This window comes from Mus caroli, chromosome 8, assembly GCF_900094665.2.
Source record: "Mus caroli chromosome 8, CAROLI_EIJ_v1.1, whole genome shotgun sequence".
NCBI lineage: Eukaryota > Metazoa > Chordata > Mammalia > Rodentia > Muridae > Mus > Mus caroli.
This window is the reverse complement of record NC_034577.1, coordinates 41966945-41980533: the sequence shown is the minus strand read 5'-3', so window position 1 is coordinate 41980533 and position 13589 is coordinate 41966945. Positions and strand designations below refer to the sequence as shown.

The 13589-nt window shown below is 42.1% G+C and overlaps 1 protein-coding gene across 10 annotated transcripts in view; it reads left to right on the top strand.

Moving 5' to 3' along the window:
• Tenm3 (teneurin transmembrane protein 3) overlaps positions 1 to 13589 on the top strand; it is a 1292348-nt gene that overhangs the window by 1123521 nt on the left and 155238 nt on the right. For all 10 annotated transcript variants that reach the window (XM_029480775.1, XM_029480772.1, XM_029480778.1 and 7 more), the window contains one exon: positions 382 to 620. In XM_029480775.1, the coding sequence (XP_029336635.1) occupies positions 382 to 620 (239 nt within the window). The remainder of the gene's footprint in view (positions 1 to 381; positions 621 to 13589) is intronic.

The window sequence follows — 13589 nt, the reverse complement described above, 5'->3', positions numbered from 1 at the left end:
TGGCAGAGCACCTGCCTAATGGGTTTGATGTCCTGTACCTCATAAAACAGAGGATGGAGGGTGCCAGCACACACTGCAAGCAAACAGTCAAGAGATAGAGCTGGAAGGTCAGAAATCCAATATCATGTTCAGTTATGTAGTGAGTTCAAAACCAGCCTGGGTTATATAGGACCTTATCTCAAAACAAAACATATGAGACAAATGGCAGGGAGGAAGGGAAGGGTGAGAAGGAGGGAGAGAGGGAAGAAAGGAAAGAGAGAAAGAGACCAACAGAAAGAGAGAGAGAGAGAAGCCAAAGGGAGCTAGTCCCTATGTGTCTATGTTAACATATTCCTGTCTTACCATGACTGTGTCTTATGGTGATATTCTCCCTTTCCACAGGCATTTCCTATTCAAAACAGGGACAGGGACGACGCCACTGTTCAGTACGGCAACCCCGGGATACACAATGGCATCTGGCTCTGTTTATTCTCCGCCTACCCGGCCACTTCCTAGAAACACCCTATCAAGAAGTGCTTTTAAATTCAAGAAGTCTTCAAAGTACTGCAGCTGGAGGTGCACCGCACTGTGTGCTGTAGGGGTCTCGGTGCTCCTGGCCATTCTCCTCTCCTATTTTATAGGTAAGAACAAGCTTTTAAGCCATTTTGCTTGTAAACCGATGCATTACACTCTTCTGTTAGTCTTGTTTGGTCTTGAATATATTTTTCAGTATTATTTTGTGAAGGTGGTGTTGAACCATATAAGAAATCATGAACTTCGTATGTAATTCCACTAGATACAATAAGTAGGAAAACTTGCTTGGTAGATGTCTTAGTCAGGGTTTCTATTCCTGGACAAAACAGCATGACCAATAAGCAAGTTGGGGAGGAAAGGGTTTATTCAGCTTACACTTCCACATTGCTGTTCATCACCAAAGGAAGTCAGGACTGGAACTCAAGCAGGTCAGGAAGCAGAAGCTGATGCAGAGGCCATGAAGGGATGTTACTTACTGGCATGCTTCCCCTGGCTTGCTCAGCTTGCTTTCTTAGAAAACCCAGGACCACCAGCCCAGGGATGGTCCCACCCTCAATGGGCCCTCCCAGCTTGATCACTAATTGAGAAAATGCCTTACAACTGGATATCATGGAGGCATTTCCTCAAGGGAGGCTCCTTTCTCTGTGATAACTCCAGCTTGTGTCAAGCTGACACATGAAACCAGTCAGAACAATTGACCCCTTGTCAACTTGACACACAAACACATCACTAGTAAGCCTCAACCCTTACTTTCTTATTCATTCCCAAGATCTAAATAACTTTAAAAGTCCCACAGTCTTTGCAAATTCTTAAAATTTCAATCTTTTAAAAATATCCAATATCTTTTAAAATTCAAAGTCTTTTTACAATTAAAAGTCTGTGGGCTCCACTAAAGTACTTCCTTCAAGGGGGAAAAACATCAGGGCACAGTCACAATCAAAAGCAAAATCATACTCCAACTGTCCAATGTCTGGGATCCACTCACAATCTTCTGAATTCCTCCAAGGGCTTGGGTTACTTCTCCAGCTCTGCACTTTGTAGCACACACCTCGTCCTCTAGGCTCCAGATGCCTGTACTCCACTGCTGCTGCTGTTCTTGGTGGTCATTCATGGTACAAGCATCTCCAAACACTGCTGTCTTCCGCTGTAACTAGACCTCAGCAACAGCCTCTCATAGGCTCTCTTCATGGTGCCAAGTCTCAACTTCTTTGCATGACCCCTTCAGTCCTGGGCCATCAATTGCAACTGAGGCTGCACCTTCACCAATGGCCTTCCATGGCCTCTCACAGTGCCGAGTCTCAGCTGCTCTTCATTACCCCTTCATGCCTTCAAAACCAGTACCATCTGGGTGACTCTTACACATTACCAAGTCCAGCCACAGCACAAGGTACAACCTTGGCTGTCTCTGGAACACAGCCTCTTTGTGCTCTCAGAAAACACTTCCCAGAAGATGTCACCTCAATGATGCTGGTCTCTTCTTAATCACAGTCAATTTCTTAGCTCCAGCTAACCAGCATCAATAGTCCTAGTAATGCAAAGTTTTCTCTTTAGTAGTTCTGATTTCTTGTTAATCACAGCTGATTCTTCAGCCCCAGCTAACCAGAATCACAGAATCTTCACAATCAAAATAGCAGTGGCCCTGAAAAGAGTCTTTAATGTTCCCTCTGGTATTCCACAAGCCAGACCTCCATCTTCTTCACTGTTCTCAACATTATCTCCCAAGCTCCTACACAACATTCCACAGAGCTCTTAACACCAAATGGATCTTCTAGCCCAAAGTTCCAAAGTCCTTCCACAGTCCTCCCCCCAAAAATGGTCAGGTTGTCACAGTAATATCCCACTTCTGGTACCAACTTCTGTATTAGTCAGTCTTCCACTAGCATCCTTTGGATGAAATAGTAGAACTCTCAGGTCTGCCTGCACCATGCCTGTCTGAATACTGCCATGCTCCCGCCTTGATGATAATGGACTGAACCTCTGAATCTGTAAGCCAGCCCCAATTAAATGTTGCTTTTTATAAGACTTGCCTTGGTCATGGTGTCTGTTCACAGCAGTAAAACCCTAACTAAGACAGTAGACAATTCATTTCTATAAGGTGATTCGTGGACATAAATGTGACCGTTTGTTATTGATGCTATCACTCATGAATCACTGATGTCTATGACATTTCCTAAACACAAAATCCTTCATGGGCTTGCAGGATTCAACACTGTGTAGAGATCTCCCCGAGTCCGTGCTCATTAGTTAGGAGCTTTCTGCTATGGGTGGTATTATGTGTCTTTCAGTGAACTCAGCTGTCTACATGTAAGGACCATTGTCTTCTATTCAGGAACACTCCAGAGACCTGAGCCTCATATGTAATGCGTGATTATGTAGCCATTCATATATGGGTGGGTCTCACCTCTTCTAATGCTCATGTCTTCCACTGAGTCCTAACCAGGATGCTAAGAGCTCCTCCTATATTTCTCGATGTTTCACTTTTTCATAATGGTTTTGAGCATCTAGACTGCTGTCAATGGCTTTCTTAAATGTCAGAAAGACTCCATGGTATTTTGATCTGCTTCTAGGGAATAAGGAAAAGCCCTCCACATTAAAATGCTAATGGTACCCACTAAGATAAATCACAGGCTGTGTGGCTTATGCACCAAGAGCAACAGCCAGCGATGCATCTCCAAGTTTACAAAGCAATTTGTGATGCCCCATGAAATTCTATCACGAAAGACAAGCATCCCCAGAGCTCTGTATAGAATGCTATATGCTCTTGCAGCGGGCCCCCGCCAGTCCCGGCAATCCACCTCGGATATAAATTATGTACTTGGGAATGTGAGGTAACCATTTTGAGTCTCTGTGGTTAATGGAAATGCAGAACTGTAGAGCATGAAAGAACTTGGGAGATAATTGAGTCCGGGTTGACGGCCGTGTGGCATGTTATGGACCTGTTATTCCGAATTTTTAGACCATGGATGACATCACTAATGATTCAAAGCTCGGTTTCAGCCTGAACATGGAGATATCCTCATTATCCTCATCAGAGTGCTCAGACAACCCTTCCAGCAGTCACCACCCATCACTCAAGATGAAATCCACCCGTCCATCATTCTTTTTTATCCAAGTTTACCTCCTTCTCCTAGCAGAGCAGATAACACACCACCACTATGTAGCACCCCAGCGAGACCACGCTGCAGTGCTGATGCTCTCAGGTGGACTGGCTGCTTCAGTACTCAGAGTTCATTTCTAGTCATCAGTTAAAAAAAATACCCTGGCCATTAAGAGAATCCTCTATAGTTAGCTGTATAAATTATTCGTAGCAGTCAGAAGTGTGCCACAGAAGAATTTTAAATGAATTTGAACTGTGCGAGTCTTAGGTGGAAGGTGATCAATTACCCATACGTGTTTGTAGGGGATTGCCATGTGGATACTGTTGGGGGGCTGGACTTCAACGCTGGGATGACGATTAGGTATCCGTTGTGATTGGCGGGCATCTAGCCTTGCAGTGGTTTCAAGGTCAGCTTGACTTGATTTCATTTTATCTTGGCCGTGGGACTGCAGGGAAAGCTAGCATTCGGTGTGACATTACATGGGTGCCTGCGTTCTTTTGAAAAGACCCATCAGTAAATATAATTATAGAACTTCCAAATAAAAACTAAAAAAAAGAAAAAAGAAAAAAATGCCCTTTTTTGCATTGGCAGATTTATTATTTGGTACCCCATTCTACTTTTTGTCTTCTGGTACCATTATGCACACATGTCCCTTTTCTTTTTCTTCACATGAGAACATGAAATTTACATAGCTAAAACACACATTTGTTCCTTTCAGCTCAATACACCTGTTTTTACAGCACATGTGTTTGGATTGCATTAAAGTCATGGGAAATAAGGCAATAAATTCTAATGCTATCTAGCAAAAAAATTACTTCAATGGTGACAAAGTCTGCTTCGATTTCTCATCGACTTTCCTGGGTCCAAATGACTATCACGCTAACAGGACTGTTTATAGGTCAGTTAAAGCATTTTGTTCCTTTCAGTAGTTTGTGTGATAAATCTTGTTTTGATTAAATATGTTGCCCTCACCCTTGAAAAGAGAATAGACACTTCTCTCGGGGAAGGTTGTCCTTGGTTAGTTAGTGTTGGCTGTAAAGCTGGGATGGATGGAGTGGAGGCGTGGGGGATGTGAGCTGTCCCCCCCACAGGCCAGCTCAGTCCCATAGCACACGGGCATCACTCGTGAGACAGTTGAATCCTCGAATCCGCTTCAGCCCATTCCTATACATGATGCCATCCTTAGACCTTGGTTTTCCATCTCTCAGGTTGATTATTTGTAGGAAGCAAAAGCTTAAGAAATGAGGTGTTTTTGGTTTTATTTTTGTTTTTTCATAAAGCTGAAGAAACTATTCCAAACTATTTAAGAATGTTTTTTGGACTCTCCAGTATAACAATGAGAAGTTTGGAGAATGAGTCTGTCTGTACCCTGCCTCTTTCCTGAGGTGAAGTCCCAGGAGGGCCGAGGTGGATAACTTCTGAAGACGAGGGAAGCGGGGAGGGGGAAGACACAGACTTTGCTGTTTGTTTTTACTTGTTGCTATGAAACATTCAAAGAACGCAGAAAGACCTGTGTACAAGGTGAAAATTAATTGCGATCATAGGACACCACTCTCAGCAGCCAGACAGGTAAAGGTGTTTGCTGCTATGCCCCAAAAGTCTGTTTGATCTGTAGAATACAGGGTGGAAGGAGAGACCTAGGTTGTTCAAGTTGTCCCTTGCAGCTATTTTTCCGTGTGTATGTGTGTGTGTGTGTGTGTGTGTGTGTGTGTGTGTGTGTGTGTAGCATGAGCTTCCTGCTCTGCATTTATTCTGACCAATCTTTCCTAGTTCAGTCACCATACTGTCAATACAATTTTATTTCATTTGTAGTTAACCAGTCGCCCACACCCACTGTCTGTTCCATGCATGTGACGATGGATTTCTGTGTCAGTGTCTGCACATTTGATCCAGCTTCTTCCCCAGCGGAAATTCTTTGACAAAAAGTTGCTATAGGAAGAGAGGTGCTCTTTGAACTTTGTAAACCATATTAATGTCACTGTCCTTTTACAGAAAGCATCTATGTCCTATGGTCTTTGCGTTTTATCATTATATTAACCATTGCCAGTCTCTTAGATTAAACATTTTTTTGTTCTGATGTATTACTATTTAATATCTTTGCAGTATTATTGGTCATTTAAATTTCTTATTTCAGAAGCAGCCCTGGTTTTCTCCATTTTCCTGTTGGATGTTTTCCTCTGCAGTTTTTTTTTTGCATGTGTATATATATTTTTTTTAATTTTGTGAGGGTGTGGCACCCACATACCACAGCATGTGGATGGAGGTCAGTTATGACTGTGTTTCAGGGATCAAACTGAGATTGTCAGGGTTGGTAGCAAGCACCTTCACCCACTGAGTCACCTCATTGGCCTGCTAGTCTGTGTGTGTGTGTGTGTGTGTGTGTGTAATTGTATATGTGGTTGTGTGTGTGTCCTTGTGTGTGTGTGTGCACGCGCGCGTGCCGTTTGGAGGGTGGTTAGGGATAGTCTTGCTCTATAGTCCTAACTGGAGTAATCCTGGCTGTAGAGTAGGCTGGCCTCAAATTCACAGCAATCCCTATGTTTCTCCCTCCTGAGTATTGAGATTATAGGAGTCACCCACCACTCCGGGCTTTTCTGTTTTGTTTTGTTCTGTTTTGTTTTGATTTTTAACCTGAATTTATTAAAGATATGAATATTTTGTCTTCTGTGTCAAATAGTTTATATTATTAATTTGATCAAACTCATTTTTGCCACACATCATATAGAATTGTTAAGCAGATGTATCAATGTTCCTTACAGCTAATAGCTTCCACACCATACCTGTAAAATCGAAGTGGCATTTTAAACATACTCTTAAATTTATTCAGAAACTTCATTAATTTTTGTTGGTGCTACGCATAGATCCAGGGCCTCACACATGCTCTACCTGTCAGCACTCTAGTGCTGAACTATAGCCCAGTTCCTCTGTAACCATTTTAAATCAGTATTTTCCTGTATCCTCTGATAGATATTAAGGGTGCAAATTGGCTCTCCATTCTAGAAACTCAGAATCAAGGTCTCAGGCTGTGTGTAAAAATCATTCTTTAACAGTACATGCTTTCCTAATACTTACTGGAGAAAATAACCAAAAAGGAAAAATAGCCCAAACAGGAAAATACCTAGTTTTAGCTAAAATACTGAACCAATAGCTTTATGTAGACAGTTCTTTTTTTATTAGCCAGTGGAGAAGGTATGTATGTGTATATACATGCTCACATGTTACATGTGTGTGCTCACACTCACATAATTACATGTGTGTGCACATATTCACATGTTGCATGTGTTTATGTTGCTCACATGTTACATGTGTGTGTGTGTACATATGGAGTCCGGGTGTGATCATCTTTAGTTTTTGAGACTGAGTCTCTCCCTGAACCTGGAACTGGCTCATCGTATGAACTAGCTGGCCAGAAAACTCCAGGAATCTGCATGTCTATATCTCCCCAGTGCTGGGATTACAGCCATGAGTCACCACACGCGGCTATTCACATGCGTGTTGGTGACATGAACTCAATTCCTCATGCTTGCATAGCAAGCACTTTATTGACTGCGTCATCTCCCCAAACCCCTGATCTAGCATGTTTCCTTCAACTGAGCTTGAGAGACGACAAAGGGAGTGGGGGGGTTGTCTGATGCTAATGACCCGTCTCTGAAGAGAGGTATGTGAAGAGGAGCTAACACATATCTCCAGGAGTACCTAGAAACTACACACCAGACATTGTTTGAGGTTATACAAGGATGTCCACGTTTAGATTTCACAACCCAATAGACTATCTCCAACTAACTAAAGTAAATCCATTACTTTTAAAGAACCCTGCCTAAAGTCACACAGCTAAGACATGAAGGTGATGAGTTAAAAAATGATCAAGTACCCGGTTTTATTTTAACTGTATTTGATGAGGTTTCGAAAGAACCGGAAACAGGGAAGAGATTTAAAAAACTTAAACGTTGGGGTGAAAAATCATCTAATCTGTGTTTACAAGGCTGCTTTCAGGGCATTCCAGAGGAGGTAACTTGAGGGGTGGGAGGGCCAGACTTGTGCTTTTTTCACACTTGAATGAGCCCAGGTTCCCCTGGGGAATCTCCTTGAAATGTGTGTTCTGAGTCAACAGATCCACAGTGAAAACCAAGATTGTGAATTTCAAACAGGCCCCAAGATGCTGCCACTGGAGCCCATAGAACATATTTGGGCACCAAGGATCTCCACAGGGCTGTCAAATGCTCCATTTGATGATAGAAATGCCCTGTTGGCACCCTGTCCAATTCATTAACTGCCAGTCACATCTGGATGTGGAGCGCTTCAAGGGTGGCTCATTAATTTAATGAAGTGAAGTTGTCCTTTTCCTCTTAATTAATTTAAACTTGATCAGCCACAGGTGGCCAGTGGCTGCCATTTGGAGACTTCAGGCCTAGGACACTGGTAGGAAACAAGGCTTTGGTGAGGAGATCATGAGGCGGGCTGAAGAGGAGTCCCTCAGCTGATGTACAACACAGTCTGTGTGTTGTCGTTGCGCTATCCCAATTAAGGGATTGGAAACATCTCAGGCGTCACCTGATGGTATTCTTTCTACTCCTGAGCTCCCAATTAAAATCCTCTCTGACCTTTAAGGCGATAGTCCCTTACGGGATGGAAATCCCTGATTACTAAGCACAATGTTAAGTCTGAGGATGATACTGACTATGGAACTATTAAAAAAAATGCCTGACCTAGTTTGATATCCCCTAATTTATTCATCTTCCTTTTTTTTTAATCCTCCATCCACTCCAAAACTGGAATTTTAAAGACGAGCAGTAACCAGCGGAATGGGGGCAGATTATAGTCTGTTACTTGCAATCACCGCTGTTTGCATTCACAGTTGTACAGTGGAGTCTTGGTTCTCACACTGTCTTTACAGAGGCCTGTTTTCCTTTGATGAAGGGTAGCCTAAAGATCCAGGCACTTCATTTTGATATATGAACATGCGTAGCATCATGGAATACAAATCAAGGTCAAGGTGGGACTTAACACCTCCTACAGCTACACCAGGTGGTTCACACCGGCTGAGTAAGAAGCGTTATCAACATTTAGCTTTGGGTTCCACGTACCACTAGGTAGAGTCTGAAGACTCTTTGAATTTCCCCCTCATTAGGAGCCGTGAAGGTATTTGTTTCCACGCTGTGTTAGTTTCTTTATTCATTGCTGGGACAGAGCGTCTGATAAAAGCAACCTGACAGTAAAGGTTCATTTTGGCTCACGGTTCCGAGGTGCGGCTTGTCCTGCCAGAGAAATCATGGCGGCAGATGCTGCAAATAACTGTTCACAGTGCATTCCCAGACAGGAAGCAGAGAGGCGGGAATGTCCACGCTGAGCTGGCTGTTTCATATCATGTACTTTGGGACCATGGAACCTGATATTAGATTGAAGGTGTTCTTCCAACCTCACTTAATCTAATCTAGAACGATTCTGTGTATGCTCAGGGCTTTGTCCCCAAGGTGATAGTAGATACCATTAAGATGACAGTATTAATCAACTCATGGATGCTCTTTCAACTTAAGAAACCTTGAGAAAACAGAAATCCTGGTAACATGTACAGTGCTAGCCCAGTTTCTCAGCTTCTTGTCCTTTTGAATAGGTTTTTCCCTAACCAATAATTCAGTTCACAGCATATATTTGTCCTCCCATCTATAATATGAAATTCAGTGATGGTAACAGTCACCAAACTTTGTAACTGTCATTCCAGCCAATTTCCGAACACTTCTATCACTCCCTAAGAAGGAATTCTGTGTGCTTTAACACTTGCCTTGCCTTTCTTTCTAACAACTTGGTAAGGGTTTGTTTGTTTGTTTGTTTCCTGTAGCTGAAAAATAGCTGGGTTTTTTTGATGTTTATGAATTTGCTTCCTGAAGACTACGGATAATTCAGCACTATTTTTCTTTTGATTGCCTTCCCGACACGTGCTGTTAACCAAAGAACCACACACATTTCCAATTCTCCTTTTCATTTTAAAAATATATATGTTGTTATTTATTTCCCTGGAACAGCTGCTCCCGAGTGAAGTGAGTCCGAAAATAGATGTTGTCATGTGTCTGCTAAAAGGGCTGTTTAACAACAGGAGCATTCCCTGAATCTAGTAAAAAAAAGCAACCCGCAGAGCCAGGGTTCAGTGCAGTTAGGATTCCTTAGCTGTTCTCTGTGCTACTTTAGAGCATATTTGCATTTTTTGAACATCTTCACCTCTCTGTGTACCTTGAAATTGATTACAGTGCTAGCTATATATATGCATCTTGGGGTCAGAAGGGACTACATGCTGACCCTTTATGCATCATGGAAAAATCAACCAGTTAAATCTATGTGGTAAGATAAAGAGTGTGGTGACATTCTTTTTCCTTTGTAGACATGTCCTTGTAATAAAAGCAATGGTTTAGTGGGTTGTAGAACACAGCCATGCTCTGAATTCCAACCCAGTTTTCACCACAGTATCTTCCCTTCACGCTTTGACGCATTACATTTTACCTGAGCTGGAGAAGGGAGTGTTCTATGCTACTGTGATTTCATTGCATCATAGGAAAGCTGCGTTGCCTGAATTTTAGAGGAGGGCTATTTTGAAAATGAAGTTTTGGAATCAATATTTTATTTTTATAGTCATGAAATTAAGACACATTTAAGCCTGATTCAGTGGTGGATGGAGTCACAGAGTAAAACAGCTTCCCTGAGGGGAAGGACAAAAATCATCCTTTCATTAAACGACCTTCAAGAGTATTCTACGTTTTTGAACCCCAAAAGAAGAGCGAGCTAGCAAAAACTAAGCTCTACAAAACTGGGGAAAGGGGTTTGTTTGTTTGTTTGTTTTTCCTTAATAACAACAGTGCTATGCATTTCTGCATTACTTCAACACTCTCTAAACTTTGCTCATATCATTTGGGGTTTTGTCCTGGCTTTCAGTAGGAAATCTTCTTCGTGAATTTTTCACAAAACATTTTCCATGTCTTTGTGTTAGAACATGGAAAAGAACTGGAGATCACTTAAAACCCAGCACAGTCTGCTCCCAGCTTGGTAATACCAAACCAGCGATTTCTGCTTGAGCTCACTGAGAAAAGCCTACAATACTTGCTGCTGATTTGTGACAGTGTAGAGTTTTTGCTGCTTTTTATTAGCATATTTGGATTTGAGTTCATCGTGTTTTGTATTATTTCCACAGAAAGAAAGCACTTCCCAGATCAGAAAGATACAAGCTCTTATGCCCCTCCTTTCCGCTGAGAATAGTTTATGTTGCTCTTAGCTTGGTATGAAGCCAGCTAAAATAAATAATATCAAAAATCCTGTATTTAAGCAAATTTTTTTATTTGAACATAGGGATCTCTTGACTTGGAAAATAATCTAGAACGGTAACAATTAGAAATAATTTTAAATTCAATTCATCTTCAGATTGTGCCTAGTGATAAACAGCTTTTCTGTGATATCGAGTAATGGTCTCTGTCTTAGGTTATTGGGTGTGTGTGTGTGTGTGTGTGTGTGTGTGTGTGTCTGTCTGTCTGTCTGTGTCTGTGTGTTTCTGTGTGTGTTTCTGTGTGTGCATCTCGTGTGCACGTTTTGTGGGCTGCAACCATATCTGCAAACCATGGCAGCTAAGATGTACAATAAAGCAGTTGCCCAAGCCGGTATCACAATACATAATATTCCATTGGTGTTGCCCCATCACTGGCTTTTGCATGAGTGATATTGAGAGCAGAGTGTTCAGGGAGTAATGCCCACAAAGCAGACAGAGTACTGCCATCATTCAGAAGGGTAAATGACTGGCTGTGTAGGCTGCTCGGACTTCTCAATAACTTTACTATGAAGACTTCCCATTCCATGGACTCTGAAGTCAGTGGCTCCATCTGATAATTGAGCAGATGAAATAACGCCCAAACATTCTTCTGCTACATGTTTATAGTTCCCATATCATCTGTAAATGTCTACAGGCTGCTCATCCTGTCCTTCTCTGTCGACGATAAGGCTTCTAAAACTTCTACTTCCAGTGCCCTTAGTGGTGTAGCCGTCTGCATAGGAGGCACACAATCATCTACACAGCTAGTGACCGTTCATGCATTCAGCGGGTTTGTTGATTGTGTTGCTGCTGTGGAAGACACACTGTCACAGATTCAGCAGTGGTAAGATTTAGACAATCTTATGTTGTCAACTACCCCATGTCCTCTTACAGGTTGTAATATTTTGGAGGAAGGAGACACCTAACAGTTCATTACAGTCACCATCACTATTGAAATATAAGAGGAGAAGACAGCCCAGGCGGGGTGTGTGTGTGTGTGTGTGAGAGAGAGAGAGAGAGAGAGAGAGAGAGAGAGAGAGAGAGAGAGAGACTCAATGTGGGGGGGTGTTGACTCAATGGTAAAACTCTGGCATGTGCTGCACCTTCACCTCATCCTTCACCAGACAAGAGATGAGAAAATGAGACATAGAGATGGGGGTGGGGAGCAGAGAAAAAAAGGAAGATGTGAGGAAAGGAGAGAGGGAGAAGAGGAGAGGGAAGGCAAGGAGCAGAACATATAGAAGTCATAGCTTATTGAATCTGAACATTAGAGAAAGATTTCTGCTAAGGCCTGCATTTTGACTTAGGGACAGAGCTGACAATTTATAACATAACTTAAATGTAACTCAGAAAGTCAGTTGTCAGAGACCAAAAAAAAAATCTGCACGCAACTCAGAGGAAAGTTAGGAGATGCGTTTTTATTCTTTGTTGATTTAACGAGAACTTTTGTCACACTTAACATCTATAAGAGGAAAGAGATGTCACTTTGGGTAGCTGAGCTAAAATTGCCACAACAATTTATAGTCTTTTTTGTTTCTTTCTATAACATACATACTTTAAATTTTTTATTTATAAAGCAAATAAGGCATGTTCAGAGAATAGTTTTTAAAACTTAAAGAAAAGCCGTTCTGTGTCTTTTTAAAACACTGGTTGAGTACTCTGTTGTGAAGAAATTCTGTGTGTGTGCATGTGTGTGTGTTGTGTGGTGTGTGATGTTCATGTATGATGTGATGTGTGTATGTTGTGTGATATGCATGTATGGTATAGTATGTAGATATGTGTGTATATTCATGTGTTGTGTGGTGTGCATGTATATGATGTGATGTGTATGTTGTGTGACATGCATGCATGATGTAGTATGTAGGTATGTATCTATTCGTGTGTTGTGTGATGTACATGTGTGGCATGATGTGTGTTTGTGTTTCTGTGGTGTGTGTGATGTGAAGGTGGTATGTGATTTCGAGTTATTATATATCAGAAGCTCTGCATAGTAAAGGTGGTGTTTTCTATTGCTCACAGAAGAGTCAGCCTATGGAACTGCTGCTACTGGGGCACTACTAAACCTGGAAGGAGCATCCCTTTGAGTTCCTCCCATTGGACATCGTGCTCTGTTGTTCTCAAGCAGGACCTCAGGACACAGCTCACTCTGACATTAAGCTTTTACTTGTCTATCTCTCAAATGCTGGGATTGGAGCACTCGCTACACGCCCAGCCCCCACTGTACATCATCGGATAAATCAAAGAGCAATTATATTTTCTAGCTAGATCTCCTTCTACATAATACTAAGAAACTATTTACTGCTTTAAATGTAGTGCACTCTGGCCCTTCCCTTCCCTGTTACAGCCCACACTGGTCATGTATCCAGGTTTGTAAGGAAGAAACCAGTATTGCTACCCTGTGGCTATCTTTGCCTGCACCCTGCCTGACTTAGACTGACTGGCAGTCAGGGGAGGTCCTCACCTAAAGCTTCAGCCTTGGGTTCATCTGTTCCTCTCTGTCATTTTTGCTCTAACACACTGTCTTCCCCCAGACCGTTTTCAGCCTTACTGATTCCCAGGAGAGAAAGCCTTCCATCCCATCCTCCATTTCCCAGCATGTAGAAAGCATGCCCGCGGTACATATCCAAGGCGATTCGTACATGCAGTTTCTGAAGTACGAAGCTCTGGATTGTGCGAGAAGTTTCTTATTTTAG